Source organism: Pseudorca crassidens, chromosome 3, assembly GCF_039906515.1.
Source record: "Pseudorca crassidens isolate mPseCra1 chromosome 3, mPseCra1.hap1, whole genome shotgun sequence".
Lineage (NCBI taxonomy): Eukaryota > Metazoa > Chordata > Mammalia > Artiodactyla > Delphinidae > Pseudorca > Pseudorca crassidens.
The window spans coordinates 167,068,831-167,095,681 of record NC_090298.1 but is presented as its reverse complement, the minus strand read 5'-3'; the positions used below and the strand labels follow the sequence as shown (position 1 = coordinate 167,095,681).

The 26,851-nt window shown below is 47.4% G+C and overlaps 1 protein-coding gene across 4 annotated transcripts in view; it reads right to left on the bottom strand.

The window, feature by feature from the left end:
- The window catches only part of INSR (insulin receptor), a 125,804-nt gene extending 100,644 nt beyond the window's left edge, over positions 1-25,160 (bottom strand). For 2 of the 4 annotated variants that reach the window (XM_067733991.1, XM_067733993.1), the window contains exons 1-2: positions 24,613-25,160; positions 7,322-7,873 (exon numbers count right to left, since the gene is read on the bottom strand). In XM_067733991.1, coding sequence (XP_067590092.1) covers positions 7,322-7,873; positions 24,613-24,712 — 652 coding nt within the window. In that variant the 5' untranslated portion in view covers positions 24,713-25,160. The remainder of the gene's footprint in view (positions 1-7,321; positions 7,874-24,612) is intronic. The other 2 variants (XM_067733990.1, XM_067733992.1) reach the window with 1 other exon arrangement.
- Positions 25,161-26,851: the final 1,691 nt, after the last annotated feature.

Below are 26,851 nucleotides of genomic sequence, written 5' to 3'. Positions count from 1 at the left end.
AAAGGTAGCTAAATGGGTATCCCTATGTCTCCTCCAGGAAGCCAAGCACTTGTTAGAATTGTAAGCCTGTACCTTCACTAATAAATTGTTGGATAGTACTGTCCCCAAGATGCCAGGTGACGATGAGGCTAACTGGTCTACCATTCTTCAGTGCATTCATGAACCTACTGAAACACTTTCTGCCTACCTAGCTTATTTCCTTATAGTTATTTCTTTGACTTTGTCCCAGACTCAGCAAGGACTTTGGGGTCCCAGCAACATACCTGGCTCAGCACAACTGTCCACTCAATATCAGTGGAAACAACACATCCTGAATATAGCCCCAAATGTAACCTCTGTGATCACTCCATCACACCTGCAGGTAAACTTCTGGCACTCAGAACACACGAGGGCACAAGCCTCTCTTCACAGCATGAGGCGACCTCCTTACACTTGCCCACAAGACCTCTGTGCTTTTGTCACCGCCTTTCCACCCGTCTGGAACACCCTTCCCCCTTATCCTCTTTCTAAGCATCATTTACCACCCAAATCAAACCACATCTCTTCAACCACTCCAATCTGAGACAATCTCTCTCCTTCTACAGATGCCCGTGACAGCTTACCATCAATCTCGGGGAAGGTAGGGGAGGCTCAGAAACATGGTCTCTAGAGCTCTTGTTCTTTCCTGCTATACAAAATCTAATCATCTCCAAAAATAAAGTTCATTTAAAATCTTCCAGGGACTTCCCTGGTGGCGCAGTGGTTGAGAATCCGCCTGCCAATGCAGGGGACACGGGTTCGAGCCCTGTTCCGGGAAGATCCCACGTGCCGCGGAGCAACTAAGCCCGTGTGCCACAACTACTGAGCCCACGTGCCGCAACTACTGAAGCCCGTGTGCCTAGAGCCTGTGCTCCGCAACAAGAGAAGCCACCACAATGAGAAGCCCGTGCACCGCAATGAAGAGTAGCCCCCGCTCACCGCAATTAGAGAAAGCCCACGCACAGCAACGAAGACCCAATGCAGCCAAAAATAAATAAATAAATTTTTAAAATATATATTATATGATATTGCTTATATGTGGAATCTAAAAAAATGCTACAAATGAACCTATTTACAAAACAGAAATAGAGTCACAAATGTAGAAAACTTAAGTTTACCAAGGGGTAAGGGTGGGAGGGATAAACTGGGAGATTAGGATTGACACATACACACTACTATATACAAAACAGATAACTAATAAGAACTACTGTATAGCCCAGGGAACTCCACTCAGTACTCTGTAATGACCTTATGGGAATAGAATCTAGAAAAGAGTGGATATATGTGGATATCGTATCGTATAAGTGAATATATGTATAACTGATTCACTTTGCTATACGGCAAATAGAATAGAATAGAATCTAGAAAAGAGTGGATATACGTGGATATCGTATCGTATAAGTGGATATATGTATAACTGATTCACTTTGCTATACAGCAAATAGAATAGAATAGAATCTAGAAAAGAGTGGATATACGTGGATATCGTATCGTATAAGTGGATATATGTATAACTGATTCACTTTGCTGTACAGCAGAAACTAACACAACATGGTAAATCAACTAGACTCCAATAAAAATTAATTTTAAAAAAAGAAAAGAAAAAGAGGGGATGAGAAGGGCTATAGGAAAAAGCAACCAGAATGTCGGCAGGGGCAAATTCTAGGGCATCTCCCCACCCCAGCTTTCTTTGTTCTCTGCAGTTCCCCAACTTTTCACAATGAGCTAGGAAAGCACAACGGTTAAGGGCTCGGATTCTGAGCCAGAATACCTGGGGTTTGGGTTCAAATCCCAGCTCTACTACTTACTAGCGATGTGACCCTGGGCAAGTGGCTTAATCTCCTGGGACCTCCAGGACCTCATCTGTAAGGAGAAATTGCTGGGAGAACTTGCTGCAGTATGGTAAGCAAAGCGCTTAGAACAGTGTCTGCCACAAAGCAAGCCTTCACTGTCGAGATGATTCTGATTATTACAGTACCAAAGGCAAAGTTAAAAAAATGAAAAATGGAACAAGGGGAGAACAGTTGTAATCTGAAGCTCAAACCTCTGTCTAAAAGCAAACCCTTCGGGCTTTCCTGGTGGCGCAGTGGTTAAGAATCCGCCTGCCAAGGCAGGGTACACGGGTTCGAGCCCTGGTCCGGGAAGATCCCACGTGCCGCGGAGCAACTAAGCCCATGCGCCACAACTGCTGAGCCTGCGCTCTAGAGCCCGTGTGCCACAACTACTGAAGCCCACATACCTAGAACCTGTGCTCCACAACAAGAGAAGCCACCGCAATGAGAAGCCCGCGCACCACAATGAAGAGTAGCCCCCGCTCGCCGCAACTAGAGAAAGCCCCGCACAGCAACGAAGACCCAACGCAGCCAAAAATAAATAATAAATAAAATTAATTTTAAAAATAAATAAATAAATCAAAGCAAACCCTTCAAGAGAGAATGTACATGCACTTAAGTAGGTAGTGTTTAATATAAATGGAGCACCTCAGCTTTCAGAGACTCTGAAACATGGATGGAAACTCAAACTCAGGAAGGAGAGAATCGCCTCCCTTTGCCTCCTGCTCCTGCCGTATGTGGCATCAACGACCAGTTTCCTGGCACCCATCGTGCCCCAGACTCACCCACCCCTCTAACTGGCAGCGAGCAGCTGGGGTGGCCTCCCAGGAAAAAAAAAAAAAAATGCCAGTGGGTTTTCCTGGGGCAGCTGGTCAAGCAAGTCCTGTGGTTTCTGTTCCCCGCCCCCCCACCGAAAGCCCAGAGCTTGGGGTCCCCAGAGCCTCGGAAGCTGAGGCACCAGGTAAGCACAGTGATCTTCCCTCTGGGGCCACAGGTCCGAGCACCCAGCTCTCATCAGCAGGTCACACGGTGGGCTTTCCTCTGCCTGCCCCAAGACCAAAGTCAGAAATGGAGCCAAGCTTTGGCAGACACTTACCCAGTGGCTGGTCTGCCCAGAAAGGGTAGTGGACTCATGGTGTCTAGGAGAAGCTTCCAGAAAATTCACAAAGTGTCAAGGGCTGGGATAAGTGTACCCCGTGCATCATTTCATTTAGCCCCCAAAACTGCAACCCTGACAAGCAGGTGCCGTAATTACCCTCACTCTTCAGATGGGGAAACACTGGTTTGGTCCAGCTCATGAGCCATGACCGGCAAAACAGGACTCCGAACAATTCTCGTAACCACTTGGAAACGGGTCCAGTGAGGCTGACCTTCGGGTCCTTATGACACACCTATGTGGGGGGAGGGGAGATATTTTCTGAAGACTAGTTTAGGTCTCCATCCCATGCTTTCACCCACAGATCCCCCTCTTGTAACTCTTCCTACAAGTGCATTCAGTCACATATTCAATGTCTATATTTGCCATCAGAAGGTCCTCTCCAAGGATGCAGGGGCTTGTCCCTACTGTGGCCCTGAGGACCCCAATACCTGGCACATAGTAGGTTCACAATAAACACATTTTGTGACCCAGCTCACAAAGACTCCATCTCCACTCTGCCCATCCAAGGCTCCTTGCACTTGGCCTCCGTTGGCATCTCCACCCCAAATATGTAGACAGAGTGATGGAGAAGAAGCATCTCAAGACATACACCACAGTCACTTTCCTTTTAAATACTTTCACCACTGAGAACCTTCTTTTCCTCTCTCTGCCAAAAGCAGCATTGTTTTGGGATCAGGTGGAAAAAGGGACATTTTAGAGAATGTTTAAACTGTGTTCAGAGGACAACCCAACACCTTCATCCCAAATGCTGACCAGACCTTAGATGTTTCCAGAACCTGGCAATCATGCAAGAAAGCGGCTCAAGGAGGTGTTGGAGAGGATTCTGGGGGAATTGAGGGCTTGCCAGATAGTTTTCACAGGTCTGTGTCTGTTGCCTAAGACAGGGAGGTATCTTCTAAAGGCTCATTTCGGTCCGTTTAGCATTCAAAAATCCCATGAAATGGTGTGTAAGCCACAACAACAAAGAAACATAAGCATTTTAAAAGCCAGAAATGTACACCCAGGTTCATAGCAGCATTATTCACGATAACCAAAAGGGGGAATCAACCCAAGTGTCCGTCGATAGAAGAATGGATAAACAAAATGTGGTCCATCCATACAATGGCATATTATTCAGCCCTAAAAAGGAAGGAAATTCTGACACCTGCTATGACATGGATGAACCTTGAGAACATTATATTCAGTGAAATAAGCCAGACACAAAAGGACAAATACTACATGATTCCACTTATACGAGGTCCCTAGAGAAGTCAAATCCATAGAGACGGGAAGTAGATGGTGGGGGCCAGGGGCTGGGGGAGGAGATGGGGAGTCAGTGTTTCATGGGGACAGAGTTTCAGTTTGGGAAGATGAGAAAGTTCTGGAGATGATGGTGGGGGTGGTTGCACGACAGTGTGAATGTGCTTAATACCACTGAGCTGTGTATTTCAAATGGTTAAGATGGTAAACTTTATGTTACGTGTATTTTACCACAATTAAAAAACTGAAAGGGAAAAAAGCCTGAGCTGAGTTATTCTTGATAGACAAGAGTGTAGGTTCAAAAAACAATCATTTCTTGACATCTGTGACCAGGACAGGACAACGCTTCCCCTAGGGGACACCACCACTGATTACAAACCAGGAGCAAACATCGATGCCAGATGCCAGGAACAGGTATCTGGCAGGTCTCCGCCACAGCCGTACGTGCAGAACCACACCTTCTTCAGTGATGAAACCCCCAGTGCTGGCAAAACAAGTCCTGCTCTCAAAAGCACAAGATAAAAAATTTTAAAAATAAAAAAACCTGCTCAAAACATCAGGGACATTTTTGCAGATAATACCATCCTGGATATTTTGACTAAAATGAGTACAGAAATAAATCCACAGAGGAATGTCTTAAATTATATCTCAAGATATGTAAGCCTGGAGCATTTCAAACAAGAACCTGAATTTGGAAAACGGAGCATTGAGATAAAAGACTATTCACTGTTTTCCCTGGTACCCCAGCTAGAAGTAGCTCACCCGTCTTTAAACAGAGGGGGGCACCCACACACACAACACACCACACACACACACAACTATTTTTGTGTCTCAGATGCGGTGCAGACCCCAGCCATCTTTTCTTAGCTGTGTGGCCTTAGGCAAGTTAAGTAACCTCTCTGGTCTCTAAAACAAAGATAACGGGGCTCCCCTTGCAGCTGTGTGTCCTTGTAACATGGTAGGTCCTACACAGCCTCTCCTCCCCTCACCATCAGAGAACACCACCCCCTCACCTCCAAATTCATCTGAATGGTCTCTCCCACCCAACTTATTCACCCACACCCCGACCCCCACCCCCACCTCGAAGTCTCCCTGTTCTACGAAATTCCAAACCCACAGGTGGTCCTCTACTTCAGCCAAGACTCTGCCCCAGCTTTGATCCTTCTTCTTGGTCATAGCTTGGCTTCTCTGCGTCCCTGACCTACCGACGTTCTCAAGATTTTTCCACAATATAATAATCATCGTTCCCTCCTATATCTACAAACCACCAGATTCTCTTTTCCTTCACCAACTGCCCTCTCAAAAGGGAGGTCTCCACTCTCTCACCTCCTGTTTCCTCCCTTCCAGCATTCACAGAATGGAAGGACTCCCTGGGGCTCGAAGGAGTCCTCCCTGCTGAGTCTATAGAGTCTACTCAGGACTCACCCTGTGTGGCTTCCCCATAGCTTTGGGCTCAGGTGAGAAGACCCTCCTTTCTCCCTTCCCTTATCTTTCGTGATACAACCCTTAAGCCCTCCCTCCCCGCCACCCGCTCACTTTCTCCATCTCACATTTGCTAAGTCTTCCCAGGGGATTTCACAACGTGTGAAAAAAGTCAATAAAACAATAAGCAAGTAACGAGTGTGTGTGTGGAACTAGACTTCCTGGATATCAAAACATTATAAAACTATACGTATTAGAAAAGTAACAGCCCCGGTGCAAGAAAGGGCAGACATATTTATGGATACCCAGAAATGACCCCAAATTGATGACGAACAGGTAAATTTCTGCAATACCTGGGGTTGAGACGCCAACTAGTTATTTGGGGGGAAATGGATACCCTTTTGAATCACAAACAGGTCCCAAATGCCCAGGACAAAAATTTTTTTAATGATAATAATTAAAGTTATAGAAAATTTGGAGGAAAAATACGTTCATTTTATGGATAGAAAGGGACTTTCTAAGCATAAAATAATGAGAGGCATGCACAAACCCAGCTCTGAACTCCATAAACATTTTAAGCTTCTCTGGCAACGGACAGCCAGAGTATATTCGTCAAAAACACCTGAACAGAAACACCTGAAAACATAACTGGCAAAGAGTTAACAGTCTTCGCTAGGAAAACAACATGCAGATTAATACTTCAAAAACCACTAAGGTACTAAAAGATAAATGGACAAAGGATATGAACAGGAAGAGAAAACCCAAATGATAAATAAACATGTTTTAAAAGGTTCAACCCTGATAGCAATCAAAGAAATGCAAATAGAAACAATGACAACACACCAGCTCCTCCTTCCAGTAAATTATGAAAGATTTTTCAAACAACACTCAGAGCTAGCCAAGGTGTTCCCTCTCAGCCACTGCTAGGAGGAGTGCCCGTTGGTACGTTTCCGGAAAGCCATTTGGCAATCGGTATCAAGAAACTTTGACCCAGAAATTTCACTTCTGGAAGAGCAAAACCCGAAGGAAAAAAAAAAAAAATGTTCGATAAAGCTTCGACACCAAAACGTTCATCCCTCTTTGTGGAAACTAGAAATAATCTAAATGCCCAACGATAGAGAACGTTAACTAAATTCAGACACAACAGAGCCACTAGCAGGAAGTATCCCCCCAAAACTGTGAAATAAGGATGTTTTGCTTTTATCCTTTACACAGTTCTTTTTCCAAATGTCTACCCCAAGCAGTCATACTTCTGGAATCAGGTAAGAAATACATTTGCTTTTGTTTTGTGTTGTTTTTGACAGTAAAGCCCATTCTCATCTGGTCTCTCAAGCAAGAGGAACATTCAACCATCTAGCTCAGGAGTTGGCAAAATCCGGCCCGACACTTGGTTTTGTAAATAAAGTTTTATTGAAACACCGCCACGCCCACTTGTTTATTGTGCCTCCTTGCAGGGTGGCTGCTTTCCCGCTCCAATGGCAGGGCTGAGTAGTTGCAACAGAGACCATACAGACCTCAAAGTTTAAAGTATTTAACATCTGAGTCTTTGCAAAAACGGTTTGCCACCACCTGAGATAGTGAATGTCTCCAGCTTCTTTCTAATGAACAAGCCACGAGAAATGGCTTAGAACCCCCCAAAACCTCAACGTACCTTTCTGGCAGTGGCTGTGCGTCCAACACCGCTCCACAAATTGCCCGTTGATGACGGTGGCAGGGCAGTTGGTCTTGCCCTTCGCAGCGCCTGGACAAATGTCCCCACACTCCTCATTGTCGTCTTTGTTCAGCACGATGTAATTATCCTCCACGGAATCCAGGATGCGAGACCAGTCGATAGTGGCCAGGTAGCAGAGTTCATTGTTCTTCTCGATGCGAACGGAGCCCCGGGTGATGTTCATCAAGTTGTAGAGGCCAAGCTCCTTCAGGTGAACCATCTCGAAGATGACCAGCGCGTAGTTAAAGAAGAGGCGGGAGCCCCGGATGACCGTGAGGTTGGGGAACAGGTCCTTCAGGCTCTCCAGCCCGTAGACCCGGAAGAGCAGCAAGTAATCAGTGATCATGATGAGCTTGGGGAAACTGAGGTCTCGGAAGTCCTCAGGTCTCGTTTTGAACATCAATAGGATCTGCAAATGTCCTTCGATGACCGAGCAGTTGGCCAGCTCGTGCAGCCGGGTGAGGTTATTCCGGATATCCATGCCGGGGCACACTAGAAGCGCAAACAAGCAGAGAGCAAGACAAGTGAACAAACACCCCTCGGATGGTTTATAAGAATTAGTGGCAGGGCCAGCCACATGAGCACGTGACCTGGGTCCCACGCCCGCTCAGAAGGGCCCTGCCCTTGGCTTACTGCTCTTCCATCTTGAAATCCTTAATTATTTTTGAGTGAGGGGTCCCAAGGTTTCATTCTGCACTGCACCCTGTAAATTCTACAGCCAGCCCAGTTCAGTGGCTTTCTCTGTAAGGTGTCTGTGCCTAAGTAATTACTCCTGAAAGGCAAATCATCATCATCGTCATTCCTTTGGCAGGACCCATTAGAAGCCTTAAAAGCATCGCATCAAATATGATGCAGTGAAGACATTGGGATTACAGGGGATTGAGTAATGCAGCAGGTGTGGAAGGGGAAAGGGGAGCCGTCCCCAGTGCGTTGGTGTGGAAGATCTTCAGGAAATGGATTTATGGGGATAAAGGTGCCCACATCAGAAATGGGGCAAGGAGGGCTTCCCTGGTGGCGCAGTGGTTGAGAGTCCGCCTGCCGATGCAGGGGACACGGGTTCGTGCCCCGGTCCGGGAAGATCCCACATGCTGCGGAGCGGCTGGGCCCGTGAGCCATGGCCGCTGAGCCTGCGCGTCCGGAGCCTGTGCTCCGCAGCGGGAGAGGCCACGGCAGTGAGAGGCTCGCGTACCGCGAGCAATGGGGCAAGGAGAGCTGACTTTGTTTTGTCAATTCTCCCACTTTCCTAACACTCCTGCCCAACCCGCCCCCCTGGCAGGCAGCCAAGGTCTAATTACCTTTTACCTGGGTGTGGCAAGGGCTTCCCAGAGACGCTGATCTCCCCTGCACAAACACCCTGCACACCCATTCTCCTGCAGGTGGTCCCTCCCTTGCTCGGACACCCTCTATGTCTCCCCATGACCCTGCACTTTCCTCTCGCGGCCCTCAAGGTTCTGCCCCACCACCCCCTGCACCATGTGAAACAGGCCTGCCCACTACTCTCCAATTCCAAGGGGGCCTTCTCAAGCCTTCCCTATAACATGACCTATGAAAAGGAATAAGTGAAATAATGCAGGCACCCAAGCAGTGGCTGGCACACAGTACGTGCTCAATTAATGTCAGCTATTTTGTTGCTGTTCATTTCTCCCAAACATATCACGGTGTCACCTCTAGGCTCCGTGCCTTCATTCCCCTAGACCAGGGTGGGAAAATATTTTCTATAAGGGCTCAGATAGTGAATACGTTCAGCTTTGCAGTCAGTCTCTGTTTAGACTACTCCACTCCGCCATTATAGCTCAAAAGCAGCCAGAGACAGTGAGTGGATATGGCTGTGTTCCAATAAAACTTTATTATAAAAGCAGGCTGTGGGTTGGTGTTTCCCCCTGGGGTGGTAGTTTGGTGACCCTTGCCTTAGTCCAACAAAGTCCAACAGAACTTCTGCAATGATAGAGATGTTCTATATATGCACTGGCCATTATGGAAGCCACCAGCCATTTGTGGCTGTCTAGCCCTTGAAATGCGACTGATATAAGACTGAGGAACTGAATATTTGATTTTACTTTAGATAGTGTAAACAGAAATAGACACATGTAGCTAGTGGCTACTGGACTAAACAGGGTAGCCCTAGCCCCTCTGACTGTCAAAGTCCTTTATACCTTAGCTCCCTATTTTGAAATCCAGCTCATCATCCTTCAAGATCCAGTTCAAATGTCACCTCCTCCAGGAAGCCTTCTCTGATTTCCTTTCCTCCATATACTTATTTGGATCTTTCCCTCCTCCTGTGTTCCTTATATTGGAGTTAACATTCAGTAGAACTGAATTCTTCAGACAGCCTCTCCTTGCCAAAATGCAAACACACACACATACGCTCACTCACTCAGAAATTGGGAGGCAGCTTCAAGGGGACCGGGATGGCAGTTCCAGCCCCACACACTCATGCCACCCAAGGCTGAGGCTCCCAGCTTCAGTCACATCAACAGCATCTACATACAGAGGTCTGGACAGGTACCACGCCACTGACACCTCCCAACAAGCTTCATCCGCACCCCACAGAAGGGAAAACTGGATCTCTAGGAGGCAAAGCCAGTCAGTCAAGGACAGACGACCCACCAGTAACATTCAGGGTTGCCAGACTTAGCAAATAAAAGTGCAGGACGCCCAGTTAACTATGAATTTCAGATGAGCAGCAAGCACATTTTAGGATAAGTATATCCCATGCAACGTTTGAGACATACTTATCCTTAAAAATTACTCATCGTTTATGTTAAATTCAAATTTAACTTGGTGTCCTGTATTATATCTGGCAGTATACAGCTTAGATTCAGCCACAGGTCCGGGCTTCTCAAGCCTGAGCCTCACACTCTATGTTTTACACACACACGCACACGAAATTGTGAAATTGATACAGGTACAAAGAACACCAGCCCACCATCCTCCCCAAGTTGTGTCAGAACCAAAATCAGATATGAATATGCATTCAATTCAAAGATTAACCAGCTGTTGGACATCCAGGAGATGTAAATCCAAACCACAATGATACCACTTCACTCCTACCAGGATGGCTAAAATTAAAAAGACAGACAATAACAAGTGTTGACAAGGATGTGGAGAAATCAGAACCCTCCTACATTACTGGTGGGAATGGAAAATGGTACAGCTGCTGTTGTGGAAAATAGACTAGCAGTCCCTCAAAAGGTTAAGCAAAGAGTTACCATATAACCCAGCAACTTCACTCCCAGGTAGATACCCAAGAGGAATGAAAACACAGGTCCACACAGAAATGTGTGTACAAATGCCCAGAGCATCATTATTCGTGATAGACAAAAAGTGGAAACAAGCCAAATGTCCATGAACTGACAAATGAATAAACAAAATGTGGCATGTCCATACAAAGGAAGATAATTCAGCAATAACAGGGGAGAAGCGCTGACACCTGCTACAACAGGGATGAACCTTGAAAACATCAGGCTCAGTGAAAGAAGCCCGTCACAAAAGACCACATGTGGCATGATTCCATTTACATGAAATGTTCAGAATAGGCAAATCCCTAGAAAGTAGATTAGTGGTTTCAAGGGGCTTTGAGAGGGGAAAATGAGGAGCGACAGCTAAGGAGTATGTGATTTCTCTGGGGGGTGTTGAAAATGTTCTAAAATTGATTGTAGTGATGGTGGCCCAACTCTGTGAATGTACTAAGAACCACTAAATTTAAACTTTAAATGGGTGAATTGTATGGTATTGAATTTGATCTCAATAAAGTTGTTATTTAAAAATTAAGCAACTATAACTGTAGTGGACAACAAAGAACGGCTTTTTTCTTTTAAATCTCCAATGACTCTAACTCAACTCATTAAAGCTGTATGTGTCCCTATTCGTCTAAGACAATAGAGCAATTTACTGCGTGAACAGAAAATACCCAGAGGATGTTAGAGATGGTGCCAGCAGTAGATGTCAGACCTCGTACTGGCTTTTAATACCTCTGGGTGGGAACTGAAAGATGCTTCAGGTCCTCAGTAAGTGACACCTGGTTAATCAGCACTCTACACACAGGAAGGGAAGGGCCATGAGGACCGGGGGAGGATGGGGGGTCCTGGTGACAGCTAATAACAATTCCCACGTAAAGCACTTGGCCATGTTCTGGCAGGTACGTTCTCTTGATGAATTCTCAGAATAATCCCAGAGGAGGCGGATAAACGAAATGTGGTCCATGCCCATTTTTGTGATGAGCGAATCAAACTCACACAGGCTGAGTTTTAAGAGGTAATGCTAGGATTTCAACCCAGCAATGAAATGCGAAGTTTATGCTTGAACTATGTTACAGTTTCTCCGTTTTTGTTCTTTAAAAACATACCAAATTAAGAAGCAGGTGAATCTGACTTAAATAAGGAAACAATGAAATAATGTTCATGCAGTGACAACCTGGAGGAAGCTTGTTAAAGACAGTTTCTTTCGTTCACTCCTTCAGCAGCTATCTGCTGAGGACCTGTTTCTGCTGTTCCAAGGACTGGAAGTGCTTCAAGGAATAGGACAAGAGGGATAGGACAATAGGATAGGGAGATACGTGTATACATATAGCTGATTCACTTTGTTATACAGCAGAAACTAACACAACATTGTAAAGCAATTATACTCCAATAAAGATGTTAAAAAAAATAAAAGGAATAAGACAGAGTCTGCCCTGGATCTCACAGACTACTAGTTGCTATTAACTACCCAAATCAACTGAAAGTATAACTGAGGAGGAGATCTCAGTTATTCAAGGACAGCTTCAGGGGCTAGAAGAGATAATGAAAATGAGCTATTTGACTAAGTCCAGGACAATCAAGGAGGGCTTCCCGGAGGAGGTAACACCAGAACTAAAACCTACACAAACAGTGCAATAAGTTCTGCCTACTTCACTGGAAGGTCAAGAGCTGTAGCCTGTCGCTGTAGGTCACAAGGGTGAGTAGGGCCTAGAGCAGCCTTATCCAATAGAAACATGATGCGAGCCACACAGAATTTAAAATTTTCTCTATAAAGGTAAAAAAGAAACAGTGAAATTAAATATTCTTAATTTAACCCAATGTATCCCCAAACTTCACTTCAGCATGTAAGCAATACAAAAAAAAAAAAAAATCTATGGGATTTTTTTCACACTATGCCTCCCCAACGCCACATGTTTTATACACTTGCACTAGGTCTCAATTCAGATGCTACATTTTTATCAGAAATACTCAATCTGTATATGCAGATTTCACAAAATGAATCACTGAAAAGGTAGGTTCTTGGTATCCCCAAGTTGTTCCAAGCAAAAGAGTTGTTCAATAACAGAATCAAGCATTGATTTTTTTTTGACATTTCAATCAACTAATGTTAAATAAGACTTTACATTCACATTTTTTACATTTAAATGAATTAAAGTTAAATAAAAGTAAAAATTTAGCTGCCCTGGCCATAATTTCAAGAGCACCATGTAGATAGTGGCCGCCATATTGGATGGCATAGCTATAGACCATTTCCATCAAAGCAGACCGTTCTGTTGGACCGTGCTGGTCTAGAAGTTCCCCCTCGGCCAGAAGAATCTAAAACTTTTCCAGAAGGAGAGAAGACTGACATGAGAGCCATCTTGGAAAGTGTCCCCTCTCCCCTGGTTTTCTCTCTATCATGAAGACAGCAAAGAGGTACTAAGGATCTGGGAGAGAGGTATCTAGAAGATTCTGAAACTCCTTTACAATGCTAGAGTTATACCTTCTGCTTTCAAGCCTGAATGTACTCATTCCTTAGTCTCGACGTTCTTCAAATGCTCCCTGGTGACGTATCTGGGGCCACACGTTCCTCCCTGCATTACTTCCAGTCTTAACAGGGCTTCTTCCAAAATTCAGGCATGCCAGCCAACAAGCCTTGGGTTCAGGTGTCAGGCCACCACCCACACCAGTTTCAGGGCATGCCAGAAACCCAACAGATCTGGCTTCCCATTCCAGCACGGACACCTGTCAGCTGTATAATCCTGAGCCATAAACTCAATTTCTGTGTGCCTCAGTTTCCTCACCTGTAAATGATGACGATCGCATGACGAAAGGTATGAAGAACAGATGAGAACTGGGGTCTGGCCACGTGTATATATTAGTTCTCCACTCTAAGATACATGGAACCAATTCCCAGATTTATTCCCTTCATAAATTAGAACTTGGGCACACCGAGGTACCAGATACCCTTAAGATTCTCCACCTGCCTGAAAGACTGGCTCTTTAAAATTGACTTCAGCCAAGAAATCCCCTGGTGGTTCAGTGGTTAAGACTCTGCGCTCCCAATGCAGGGGGCATGGGTTTGATCCTTGGCCGGGGAACTAAGATCCCACATGCCATGGGTTACAGCCAAAACTAAAAAATAAAAATTGACTTCAGCCAGAGCGTGTGAGATGGATTCTGTTGCAAATTGCTGGAAACGGAAGGGCAGTAAATATCCCGAGGGTGCAGGCAACAGGCAAACTGTCGCCCAGATAGATTTTCTAGAAGAGGAAAGAAATTGAGGCTCAGAGAGGAACATGTCCTCCTCAAGGTCACAAAGCAAGGAGGAGACAGACCTGGGATTTAAACCCAGTATATGAGTCCACTGGGGCCACCCTAACAAAGGACCACAGACCAGGTGGCTTAAACAAGATAAATTTATTTTCTCCCAATTCTGGAGGCTAGAAGTCTAAGAACAAGGTGTCAGCAGGATTGATTCCTTCTAAGGCCTCTCTCCTTGGCTTGTAGATGGCTGTCTTCTCCTTGTGTCCTCACACGGTCGTCCCTCTGTGTGTGTCTGTGTCCTAATCTCCTCTTATAAGGACATCAGTCTTATTAGAGGCCACCCTAATTATCTCATTTTTACCTTGATTACCTCTTTAAAGACCCTATCTCCAAAGATGGTCACATTCTGAGGTGTTAGGGTTAGGACTTCAACACATTAATTTGGGGGGGGGCGGACACAATTCAGTCCATCACATAGGTCCCCAGGGCACCAGCACCTGTGCCTTTAGCCATCACACAGGGTTCCTCAAAGTGTGTTCTGTGGACCGACAGCATCAGAATCACCTGGGGCGGCAGGTGTATGTTAAAATGCAGATCCCTAGGCCCAGCTCTAGACCAAATGAATCAATATCTCTGGGAGCCAGGCCCAAGAATCTGCATTTTAAACAAGGTCCCCAAGGATATGATAGGGCCTCAAGTAGGACAGACGTACTGTCTACCCAACCTGGGCCACCTCTCCAGCAGGGGCTCTTTCCAGCTCCCATTCTTCTGCCCCACCCATTCCTCTGAGCACTTTGTCCCAGGATCAATGCCATCAGATGCCTTCTTTGGGGCTGTTGACTGTTGCTAGAGGGAACGGCATAAGCACGGTGGACTGGCCCCCACGAATTTCAAAGAAAGCTAGACCCACACCCATTTAGTCTACCTGAGTTCCTAGACGCTGTGTTTCAGAGCCACTTCTGACCTCAGTTCTTGTCTTGGTCAGCTTGGGCTCCAATAACCAGAGGCCATAGACTGGTGGGGTTAAACAACAGACATTTATTTCTCACAGCTCTGAGGCTGGAAGTCCAAGATCAAGGTAGCTAGCATGGTCAATTTTTGGTGAGAGCTCTCTTCCTGGCTTGCAGACGGCCGACTTCTCACTGTGTCCTCACGTGGTCTTTCCTTTGCATGCGTGCAGAAAGGGAGAGATCTTTCTCTGTCTCCCTCTTCTTTTAAGGTCACCAGTCCTATCGGTTTAGGGCCGTCCTCTTATGACCTCGTTTAACCTTAATTACCTTCTAAAAGCTCTCTCTCCAAATACGGTCACGTTGGGGGTTAAGGTTGCAACCCATGAATGGGGAGGAGGGAGGTGGCCATTCAGACCATAGCAGTTCTTTTTCAGCCAAACCTTTTGCTCCTAACTTCAAGCCATCCTATCCTCTCCAGGACCTGCCCCCTCTGGGCTAGACTTTGCTTCCTGCTTTGGACAAACATGTATCAATTCCTCCTCCAACCCATACTTAGGAGTATGGTTTCATTTCCCATGCAGTCAGTGTTTCGCTAGAACGCACCTCCAATGTGCAATGTCTATGGGGACCCAGACAGATATACCCAGTCTGTACTGAAAGGGAAGGAGAATGGGGTGGGTGATGAAGCCAGAGAGGGGAGGAAGGAGGCCTCTGACCCGGTTCCATAAGGAGCAAGCAGGCATCCATGGGCGAAAAGGGGGAAGAAGGGTGCTTGGGGCACAGGAAGCAAATGCAAGCACATGGAAGAAGAGGGAGCCCCAAGGAACTGCAGTCATGAGCCTGGCGAAGTGAGATGGCGCACCACACAGCTGAGGCCAGGCTCCACTGCCAGGGGTATGGACCGAGCTGGCAGCTATAGAAGGACCAAAGCAGGAAGTAGAAAACTCTCTCTGGCAGCAGGGAAGAGAAGGTACTGGACGAGGCACTCTGGGACCACATCTACGGCATGGCCTGGGGGGCCTATTCTGGGGGTGGGTACAAGGGATTAGCATCAATGGGACTTGGTCCCCAGGGAGGTGGAAGAGAGGGGGAAGAAGTGAGGGCCCTCTCTTAGTGAACCTGGAGAGGACCGGATAGGATCAGTTTAGGGTGGCAAGGACAACAGGCTCAGGTTGGGGCATGTTGAGTCCATAGGGGCTTTGGGATGCTCCCAGATGTGGGTCCAGAGGGCACTGGGAAGATGTGGATCTGGAGCTTGGGAAAAGGGGCGGATGCTGGCAGAAGGGATGAGAGTAGGTGATGAAACCAGGAGGAGAAAAGGATGGAAGGGGGGCGTGCCTCTGGCGAGCACAATATTTAAGGCCAGGAAACCAGAGAGGGGACCAAAGACGCATAGTCATACTGACACCAACACCTTCTACAAGCCTGTCTGAAAGCTCTGGAACATCTAGGCTAATTCCTCCAGTCAGTTCCATAGTTCTGTAATCCCAAGGACATCACACATCCAACCACAAGATGATAAGGGGCTTCCATGACATTTCAGGAGTCCTACCTCCTCGTGTGTACAAATAAGGATGGATACTGCCCACAGAAGACACCAGAAAGAAAACCAAGAGAAGTCTTGCAAGAACAAAAAAGTAGCAGATGTCTTCGATACAATGTAACTGGATATAATTAGGAAGGAACACCTCAGTGAGAACTCACCCCTTTTCTGATCTTCTGTAAGGAAACAGGATACGTCTTTGAAAACAGATTAGCCACAAGAAATCAAGAAAGGCCATCAGAAAACAGGTGGAGCCCTGCCCTCTATCCCTTTGTGTCCAACCACTACCTTTTTCCGCACCGTTAACAAACACAGTTTTTGGAAAGTACCTATGTTTTCCACATTACCACAAAGACATAGGAGAGAAGCGAGAACCTCCTGGTAACAGGCTGCTCTTCCTGAACACAAAACAGAAGCTAACCTATAAACCTGACGGGACACCACACCCTTAAGGAACTGCAAGAAAAACTCAGATTTGACATCAAATTTTAATCCTCATCCGTCTGCCATGAACTCCAACTGGCACTGATATCCAGTCTGCACTGGGCAACACAGAACAGCAAACCTCGCTCTGCCAGAAACGAAATATGTTTCTAAACCCCTGAAAGCCACTGGGGCGCTCCCTGGCACCAGGGTCAGCAGAACACGGGAGAGCCCTCCTCAAGACACAGACCAGGGGTTTCGTGCCATCTCATGAACTTTCCGAGAGGTAACCAAGGATTTGTGCCCAGATGAAAATACGACAAAAAGGGCGAATGCGTTCAAAAAGGATTCTACACGGATGCGGACAAACGCAGTTTCACAAATTTTAAACCCCAGTGATAGGAAACCACCTACAGCAGATTCTCTTTGTTTATGGAACAAAGTGTTCTCAAGAACACTCATTTGCAACTCCATCAATACCATAACCTTGTTGTATGTGTGTTTCTGTTTAAAAACACCTTATTTAATATACATTGTTGATTCACTAAACACTATACAGTTCACGCCTGAGAAAAGCTTATCCAGCAGATGTATTTTCTCCGGAAGGTACATTACAGCCTTCTAGTACTTGGGACCCTAGACAGCGCTTCAGAACTATGCATGCAGACCATGGTCAACCACAAAATCACCAACAAAAAGCACAAGAAAGTGTGAAAAACATGGCACTAAATACATCACAAAAAAGGACATTTTGGGGGAACCTTCCTACACTGTTGGTGGGAATGTAAATTGGTGCAGCCACTATGGAAAACAGTGTGGAGGTTCCTTAAAAAACTAAAAATAGAGTTGCCATATGATCCAGCAATCCCACTCCTGGGCATATACCTGGAGAAAACTCTGATAAATGCACCCCAATGTTCATTGCAGCACTATTTACAGTAGCCAAGACATGGAAACAACCTAAATGTCCATCGACAGATGAATGGATAAAGAAGATGTGATATATATACACAATGGAATATTACTCAGCCATAAAAAAGAATGAAATAAAGCCATTTGCAGAAACATGGATGGACCTAGAGATTATCATACTCAGTGAAGTAAGTCAAAGACAAATATCATGTGATATCGCTTATATGTGGAATCTTAAAAAATGATACGAATGAACTTATATACAAAACAGAAACTGACTCACAGACATCAAAAACAAAGTTATGATTACCAAAGGGAAGGGGGTGGGATAAATTAAGAGTTTGGGATTAACAGATACACACTATTATATATAAAATACATAAACAACAGGGACCTACTGTATAGCTCAGGGAACTATATTCAATATCTTGCAATAATTTATAATGGGAAAGAATCTGAAAAAGAATATATACACATACGTATAACTGAATTACTTTGCTGTACACCAAAAACTAACACAAAATTGTAAACCAGCTATACTTCAATTAAAAAAAATTTTTTAAAGGACATTTGTTTTCATCCTTGGGAATTTATGAATTCACAAGGGGAGAGATGCAACAGGAAGGCAAGATGTCACCTTGTTTGATCTGAGCTGGAACATGCATGTCAGATGATGCCAATTTTTTGCCACTTGGTGCATGTCCAGGAATAACCATTAAAGCGCTATTTATTTTGGAGTTACAAATAAATTTTAGTGAATAGGGGAATTCACAAATATGGAATCCAGGAATCATGAGAATCTTCTGAGTACTTAGGTTTTCAATTTTAAGAAGATTGATCCAATTATAAGATACTTTAAAAAATATTTTAAGTTAATTTTTACTGGGGTATAGTTGATTTACAGTATTGTGTTAATTTCTGCTCTACAGCAAAATGAATTGGTTATACATATACATATATCCGCTCTTTTTTATATTCTGTTCCCATACAGGTCATTACAGAGTATTGAGTAGAGTTCCCTGCGCTATACAGGAAGTTATTCTTAGCTATCTATTTTATATATAGTAGTGTGTATATGTCAATCCCAATTTATCCCTCCCCTACTTCCCCCTTGGTAACCATAAGTTTGTTTTCTGCATCTGGGACTCTATTTCTGTTTTGTAAATAGGTTCATTTGTACCATTTTTTTAGAGGTATCACCTCACACCACTTAGAATGGCCATCATCAAAAAATCTACAAACAATAAATGCTGGAGAGGGTGTGGAGAAAAAGGAATCCTCCTACACTGTTGGTGGGAATGTAAATTGGTGCAGCCACTATGGAGAACAGTATGGAGGTTTCTTAGAAAACTAAAAATAGAACTACCATATGATCCAGCAATGCCACTCCTGGGCATATATGCAGAGAAAACCATAATTTGAAAAGATACATGTACCCCAATGTTCATTGCAACACTATTTACAATAGCCAGGACATGGAAGCAACCTAAATGTCCATCGACAGAGGAATGAATAAAGAAGATGTTGTACATATATATACAATGGAATATTATTCAGCCATAAAAAAGGACAAAATAATGCCATTTGCAGCGACATGGAGGGATCTACAGATTGTCATACTTAGTGAAGTAAGTCAGAAAGAGAAAGACAAACATAATATACTTTTTAAAGTCTAGAGAAAACTATAGGGATGGAGAAGGATCAGTGTTGCCAGGGGTTTGAGGTAGGGATGGCATAACGATAAAGGGATGGCTGGAAGGAGTCTGGGTGGTGATGGATGGGACACTTCTGTATCCCGACTGTGGGGACAGCCACACAACTCTATGCGGGGGCTAAAATGCAAAAACTGTGCACCAAAAAAAAAAGTCAGTTTTACTGTATGACCATTTTAAAAATAAAAATGTTTAAAGATACGCACCGGGCTTCCCTGGTGGGCGCAGTGGTTAAGAATCCGCCTGCCAATACAGGGGACACGGGTTCGAGCCCTGGTCTGGGAAGATCCCACATCCCGTGGAGCAACTAAGCCTGTGCGCCACAACTACTGAGCCTGCGCTCTAGAGCCTGAGAGCCACAACTACTGAGCCCACGTGCCACAACCACTGAAGCTCGCGTGCCTGGAGCCCGTGTTCCACAACAAAAGAAGCCACCGCAATGAGAGGCCCGCACACTGCGACAAAGAGTAGCCCCCGCTGGCCGCAACTAGAGAAAGCCCACGCACAGCAACAAAGACCCAATACAGCCAAAAATAAATAAATAAAAATAAACAAATTTATTTTTTTAAAAAGTCACACAAGAAAAAATAAACTTTAAAAAAATAGGAAAACAAATTCATTGGCCAGTACTTATGTTAAAAAAATTTTTTTTAAATAAATAAATAAAGATATACACCCAACTGATAGCATGGTCATTTCCCAGGACAGAAATGCAATGGTTTTAGGGAAAAAGGGGGACTCTGGTTTTTTTCCTCTCTATACTTTCATAATTTTTTTGGCAATGAGAATGCACTACCTGTTATTATTTTAATTTGAAAATCATAAATACGGCTTTTTTAAGATTTTTTTTGACGTGGACCATTTTTAAAGCCTTTACTGAACTTTTTACAATATTGCTTCTGTTTTATGTTTTGCTTTTTTGGCCGGGAGGCATGTGGGACCTTAGCTCCCCTACCAGGGATCGAACCCGCATGCCCTGCATTGGAAGGGGAAGTCTTAACCACTAGACCACCAGGGAAGTCCCATAAATATGGTTTTTAAGTTGCAAAACATAACCCAAGCCACCCCGATGTGTTCTTAATAGAAATTAACATAAGGGCGGGTCTCAAGAGAACATCTCATAGCAGATACCACTTTCTTTTGGTACTAGAGACAGGGCCAGGAGCTCGGAATCCTCGTTCAATGCCAAGAAGACTGTTTAAACAAATAAATCCAAAGATCGTACACACACAAACACACACACAAGGAGGGAACATCACTGTTATTTTCTCACCATCGGAACCCCTACATTCAGCACAGCACATGGTATAAATTTCTTTAATACAGCTTGCTCCGTAAAGGGGAAAACACAGCATCCCTGGGCGCTTCATTTAACTTGATTCATTCAAAGTTGTATCAGGGACCACACAAGCTATGAGGTATGTCATCATGATTCTCAAGGAGTTTGTTCTAAATCAGGAGTTGGCAAACTTTGGAAAGGGCCCAAGTGTAAATATTGTCGGGAGCCACACGCTCACAGCTATTCAGCTCTGCCTGTGGAGCACAAAAGCGGCCACAGAGGGTGCATGAGCGAATGGGCATGGCTGCGCGCCAGTAAAACTTTATTTACAACAAAACTGGCGTGGGTGGGCAGGATTTGGCCCCTGTTCTGATAAAGGCTTTGACCATATATAAATTAAAAACCGAGTGAGACAGAGAGAGTCAAGGGTAGAGAATGGCCCTCTGTGAAGAAGGGTCTAATAGCTTAGCCTAGGAAAGGAGCAGAGGAAAGGAAGAAAGAGGATGGGAGAAGTCAGACACAGGTGAAAACTCACCAGGGGACGGTGCCTTCCAGGGGGAGGCAAAACCCAGAGAAGTCAGCTGGGGTGAGGCTACAATTGGGAGGTGAGGGATGACCTTCTCTCGCGCCATGGGCAAAGCGATGGAGACACAAGCCAGATGCCGTGGGCAGAGCAGTGGGTGAAAGGTGAGAGAGCGAGGGCGGTGGGGACCCATTGGAGGGGAGGCTTGGCAGGGGAAGGCGAGAGGTAAGTGGTGAGTAATTGGGCCCAGGGGAGTATTGAGCGTTTATAGGCTGAAAAGAGAAAGGCTCCTGGGTAGATGGAGATCCCTGAACAAACAGAGGGGAGAGAGCAGGGGACCCAGGTGGGTGAGTGTCCTAGAGAAGGAAAAAGTTATCTCCCCAAATGCAGTGATTCTTAGGACAGTTGGCAATGTCTGGAGACACTTTTGGTGGTCATGACTTGGAGAGGGGAATTGCTACTGGCATCTAGAGATGAGGGATGGCGCTCAACATCTTAAAATACACAGGACAGCCCCCTGCAACCAAGAGCTATCCAACCCCATATGTCGAGAGCAGAGAAGTCAAGAGGTTCTGCTCTAATCACAAAAGAAAGGAAGTCAACGATGGAGTGGAGTGAGATGGGGACCCCAGGGGGCTCACCCCAATGACCTCTATGAGTAAGTGGGGCAAGGGCGAGGGGTGGGTCACCAGGAGGGAAGCAAAGCCTGGGAAGAACCCCAGGGAGGTGACCCGGCGAGTGGAAGTTCTGCTCTAAGGGTCCCAGAGCACACAAGAGAACACACAGGAGAAACATCCGGTGGGATCTGAAAGCAGCATCTCACACCTCAGCTATACAACTCACTGCCCACCCCTCCACCCCCGCCGAAACTCTGTGGGTTTTCACTGTAATTAATCCCACTTTGCCTTCATTCTCTGACTTTGCAATGCCCCGGGTCATCTCGGGCCGGAGCGGATCAACCCGAGGAGAAATGGAGGGGAAAGCCATTGCCCAGGTCAGCCAAGCCACAGAGACTCCATGGGGGGACGAAGTGGGATGGCACACACCATGTGACATCTCTGAGTCCTCAGTCCTTAAAAATCCCATTGATTTCCCTCTACCCCACCCTCACCCACCCCAGCCAAGATGCCGTATTGGTTGCTGTTGGAGATAAGCCATCTGTAAAGTTTCAGCCCCTCCCTAAACCTCCAAAGGGCATCACATGTCATCTCTTCAGTAGTATTTTGTTAACCTTTACCACGGGGGTGGGGAGGTTCAGACTCCAAAGAAGAACCTTTTATTAAGAAACCTTTTATTCACAGACTGGGGTTCTAATCACAGCTCTGCCATCTCGCCAAAGTTCCTCACCTTCCAAAAGGACAGTAAGCCTTACCTCCCAGCACCGTGGTGAGGATTAACTGAGATTACCTATGCAAGTGTATAGAACCGCGCCCGCTGAGTGTTTGCTTATATTCTCGTTAGTTAGGAGTTATTTGGAGAATAAAGCAGCTATGACTTGGACTACTCCTGGGGAGGACAGGAAGGATAGGAGTTGAATCTAGAACAAATATTTATCAAATACCTACTAGGTGCCAGGGACTGCTCTAGGCTCTGGAAATGTAGCAGTGAACGAAAGAAACGTAAACCTCTGCCCCTGTGGAAACTGTACACAAGTAAGAAGCGGAAAAATCCATCTACGGACCCCTGAAAGCCCAGGCACAAATCCACCGTTAATTACCAAAGCTACCAGGAACAGAGAAGCAAGGAAACATACGGGGGTGAGCCCACGCACACATACGCAAAGCCTAACAACTGGTCTCGGACTTTTTTAACAAGACCCTAAACCACTTGCCACCCTCCTTCATGAAGCACCCACTGTATACCAGGGTGCTTGGAGACAGTGCCTAACTGGCAAAGGGGCTCAGCAAACCCGGTCTGTCAACTCCAGAGCCTGCGTGTGCTTTCTCACGCCCCTCGCTCACCATCAGGGAGCTCAGGAACTTCAGTTTCTTCCCTCCTTGACCCCTTCCTCCTCATGACTGATCTCCTTTTATGGCGAAATCTGAAGAAGTAACCCAACAGATATTTTGAAAGCAGGGCCTGAGCCATCATGGTGGGAAACCCCAGCTACATTCTCTTAAACGATTCTTCCGTCCTTGACCTGCAGCCGGGAAGACCTGTTGTGAAGCCCAAGAAGGATGCTGGGATTTGCCCCTGGTGGCTGCCAGCACAGGGACACTCAGGAGGGAGGCTTTGGGGGCTGGAATGACCACAGGTTAGAGACCTCCCGGAGCTGACAGGTAAAAGGGCAGAGGAGGAAGGTTATTAGGGAGGACATGGGCCGTGGGCAGCAGTCCAGAGCCTTGGGCCCTGGCACCACTGGAGAGGTTCGTTTTTCCCTCTGGCACTGACTTTGGGGCAAGTGAGTTATGTGTCCTTCCTGAGCCTCAGTTTACTCCCTACGAACTGGACCAACAACGGTATCAGCCTCAAGAAGCCGCCGCAAAGGTCCAGAAAGAGGGACTTCCCTGGCGGTCCACTGGTTAAGACTACCCCTTCCAATGCAGTGGGTGAGGGTTCGATCCCTGGTCGGGGAGCTAATATCCCACATGCCTAGCGGCCAAAAAACCAAAACGTGAAACAGAAGCAACATTGTAACAAATTCAATACAGACTTCAAAATGGTGCACATCAAAAAAAATCTCAAAAAAAAAAAAAGGTCCAGAGAGATAAGACCGACCAGCCCGTGGCATTTGGTGACACTAACTACAATAATCATTAAAGCCGACACTACCTCTGCTACTACAACTGCGCTGTTGCCAAGGCGCTAGAGTTTGCCTCCCGATATCTGGAAACAGAACCCAAGAGTGTAAACATGGACCTGAAGTCGGGGTAGCCATGGGTCTAGATACAAGGAAGAGGGGGGTGGATTCTACAGTTCCCCGCCCCGGGCAGCGTCACCTACCAGCAGGGACCCTCGAGGGACCCCCTCCCCAGTCCGTCACCCTCGACTCCGGCTCCAAACCGTCTGTGCCCCAGGAACTTGGCTGTCCGAGAGTGTCCAATAACCCCACTTCTCAGAGGCGACTCAGGACGCGTGTCCCGTCTCCGGAGCCAGTTGGGCTCGGGGAGGTCCAGGCACGGCACAGGTCCGAGGAGCGCTCGGGGGAGGCGCCCGTGGAGGGGCGAGCACTGGGGCAAGGTTCCTCCAGCCCGGGGCCCGCACGCGGAGCGTGGAGCCGCGAGCCCAGGCGGGCAAAGGCCAAGGTCAGCGGCTTCCCGCCCCCCGCGAGGCTGGAGCTACAGTCCCGGCCACCCGCCCTCCCACGGAGGAGGGCTCCCAGTCCACAGCAGGGGTTCCATTTTGGCAAAGGGTCCCCTCCCCACCGCGCTGGTCCCCGCCCACTCCCGGACCCCCAGACTCACCCTCTCCAGGGTACAGGTGGCCCGCGGCGCCCACCAGCAGCGCGGCAACGGCCACCAGCAGTGGCACGGCCGCCGCCCCCCGCCCGCCCCCGGCGCCCATGGCTACGGGAGCGCGGGGTCCGGATGGATCAGAGCGCGCGGCGCCGGCCCGAGGGGTGCATGCTCCAAAGCAGCCGCCCGAGAGGCGCTGGGGGCCTCGCGTCCTTCTCTTCCACGCGGGCGGCCCAGGGGCCGAAGCCTCCGCCCGGGAGGGTCCTTGAAACAGCCCCAGGAGGGGCGCGCGGCCTCCGCCGCTGCAAATCCGGCAACGCGGCCCGGTGGAGGCGGCCCCGACTCCGGGCCACCGCGGCCCGGGCCCCGTCCCGCGATCTCAGGGCCCCGAGCCCGGCGCTGCGCCCCTGCCTCCTGGCTCTCGGCCCCGAGCGCTCGGGGGCTCAGACCTTCGGACGCGCGGACAAACGGACGCGCGGACAGGCGGGCGGGCACCTGGGCAGGCGGGTGGCGAGCGGGCGGCGGGAGCGAGGGCTGCTCGGCCCGTAAACAACGCGGCCCGTCAGCTGGGCCCCGTGCGGGCCGCGGGAAAAGGCGGCGCGGATCCGGATTCGGAAGGGACTCGGCGCCCGGGAGAGGCCCGAGAGGGGTAGAGGGAGGACCGACAGGGGGGAGGCGCCGCCCCGCCCCACCCGCCAGCGTCCTTGTCCTGGGCCCCGCGCTGGAGGCCCCCGGCGCGCCCTAGCCGAGGGGGCGCCACAGATCCCTGCCCAGCCGGAGCGCCCCTTCCAGCCCCGTGACTCCCGTCTCAGAGCCTGGGGGCGCCCCAGATGCCCGACCCAGCGAGACGGATCCTGTGTTTAACGTTTTGCTATTTTGTTCATCATGGGACTTTGGAAAATTCATTTTGATTTTTTAAAAATATTGCATTAAAATATTGTTTATCTAGGTTACTCGGTTTTTTTGTTACTCCCTTAAATGTTGTGCTCGTCTCCCCCTCGTCCCAGTCCCGCCAGCGAGTCTGGTCCTCGCGGGCGCCCTGTCCTACCCCGAGTACTCCCCAGCCCAGCGCAGGCCCCTGGGGACAGCCACGTGCACGCGCGCCCCGTGCGCTCAATGTACTGGTGGCCTGGGCCCCTCCGCGCGGTCTGTGGTTCAAGTTGGAGAAATGACCCCTTGGAGAACGTGCAGAACCTCGCAAAAGTGCAAACCGGGCGGTGGAGATCTTGGATATGACACAAATGGACACACGCAGTTTTTCAACACTGCAGACCCAGAGTCCTCTCTCTGGATCAGCCTCACCTGTATGATGCATGTGAACAGTACCTGCGGGTCAGATTTGGGGAGTTGCAGGAGAAATAAAGTATGACAAAGCACCCAGCACAACTCTTGTCTGAGGGCGTTCGTTCTTTCTCTCGTCTATTAAACAAATATTAATTTGCCAGGAGGTGGGCCCACTGTCCTTTTAACTCAAACCTATTCCTGCCTTCCCGTCCCTCCAGTGTCTGGCTTCACCTCTCTGTCCCAATGAGCCTTCCCTGACCACACTTTGCAAACGCTCCCCAGCCCTTCCTCCCTTTGTTCCCCTCCCTGTTCTTGACAGCACGCCAGTATCCCTACCTGTGTCTTCGCCCCACCCCAGGAAGGCAGAAATCTTGTCTGTCTTGTTCACAATTTTATACCCGGTGCCTGACATATCCATTGCTTAATAAATATTTGTTGAATGGAAGAATCAACATGCCGTAAGTAATGGGGATTTGCAGGGAGCAAAATAAACACCATCCATTTCCTCGTAGAACTCACAATCCAGTGGGGGAGAAGGGCGTTAATTATACATCAGATGTGTAATAAGGTGGGGTGGGGAGACACTGAAGGATCCTCCGAAGAAGTGATTTTTGAACTGAAATCTGAGGTTGAGGAGAAACCAGCCCAGGGAAGCAGCAGGGAAGTGTTCCAGGTAGAGGGAACAGCATGTGCAAAGGCCCAGAGGAGGACAGGTTGGTGTTCTCACAACTGAACCAGGCATTGTAGCTGGAACACAGAAAGAAAAGAGGGGAAACTGAGCTAGACAGGGTAGAATCTTGATATGCCATGTGAAGGGCTGTCCCCACCACCACCTTTATCCTGAAAGCAACGGGGATGCATTAGAGGGTTACACCGAAAGGTTAACACAATCAGATTTTCTTTCCAATAATATCTCACTGTGGACAATGGGGCAAGAATGGACCCACGGAGAACAGACAAGAGG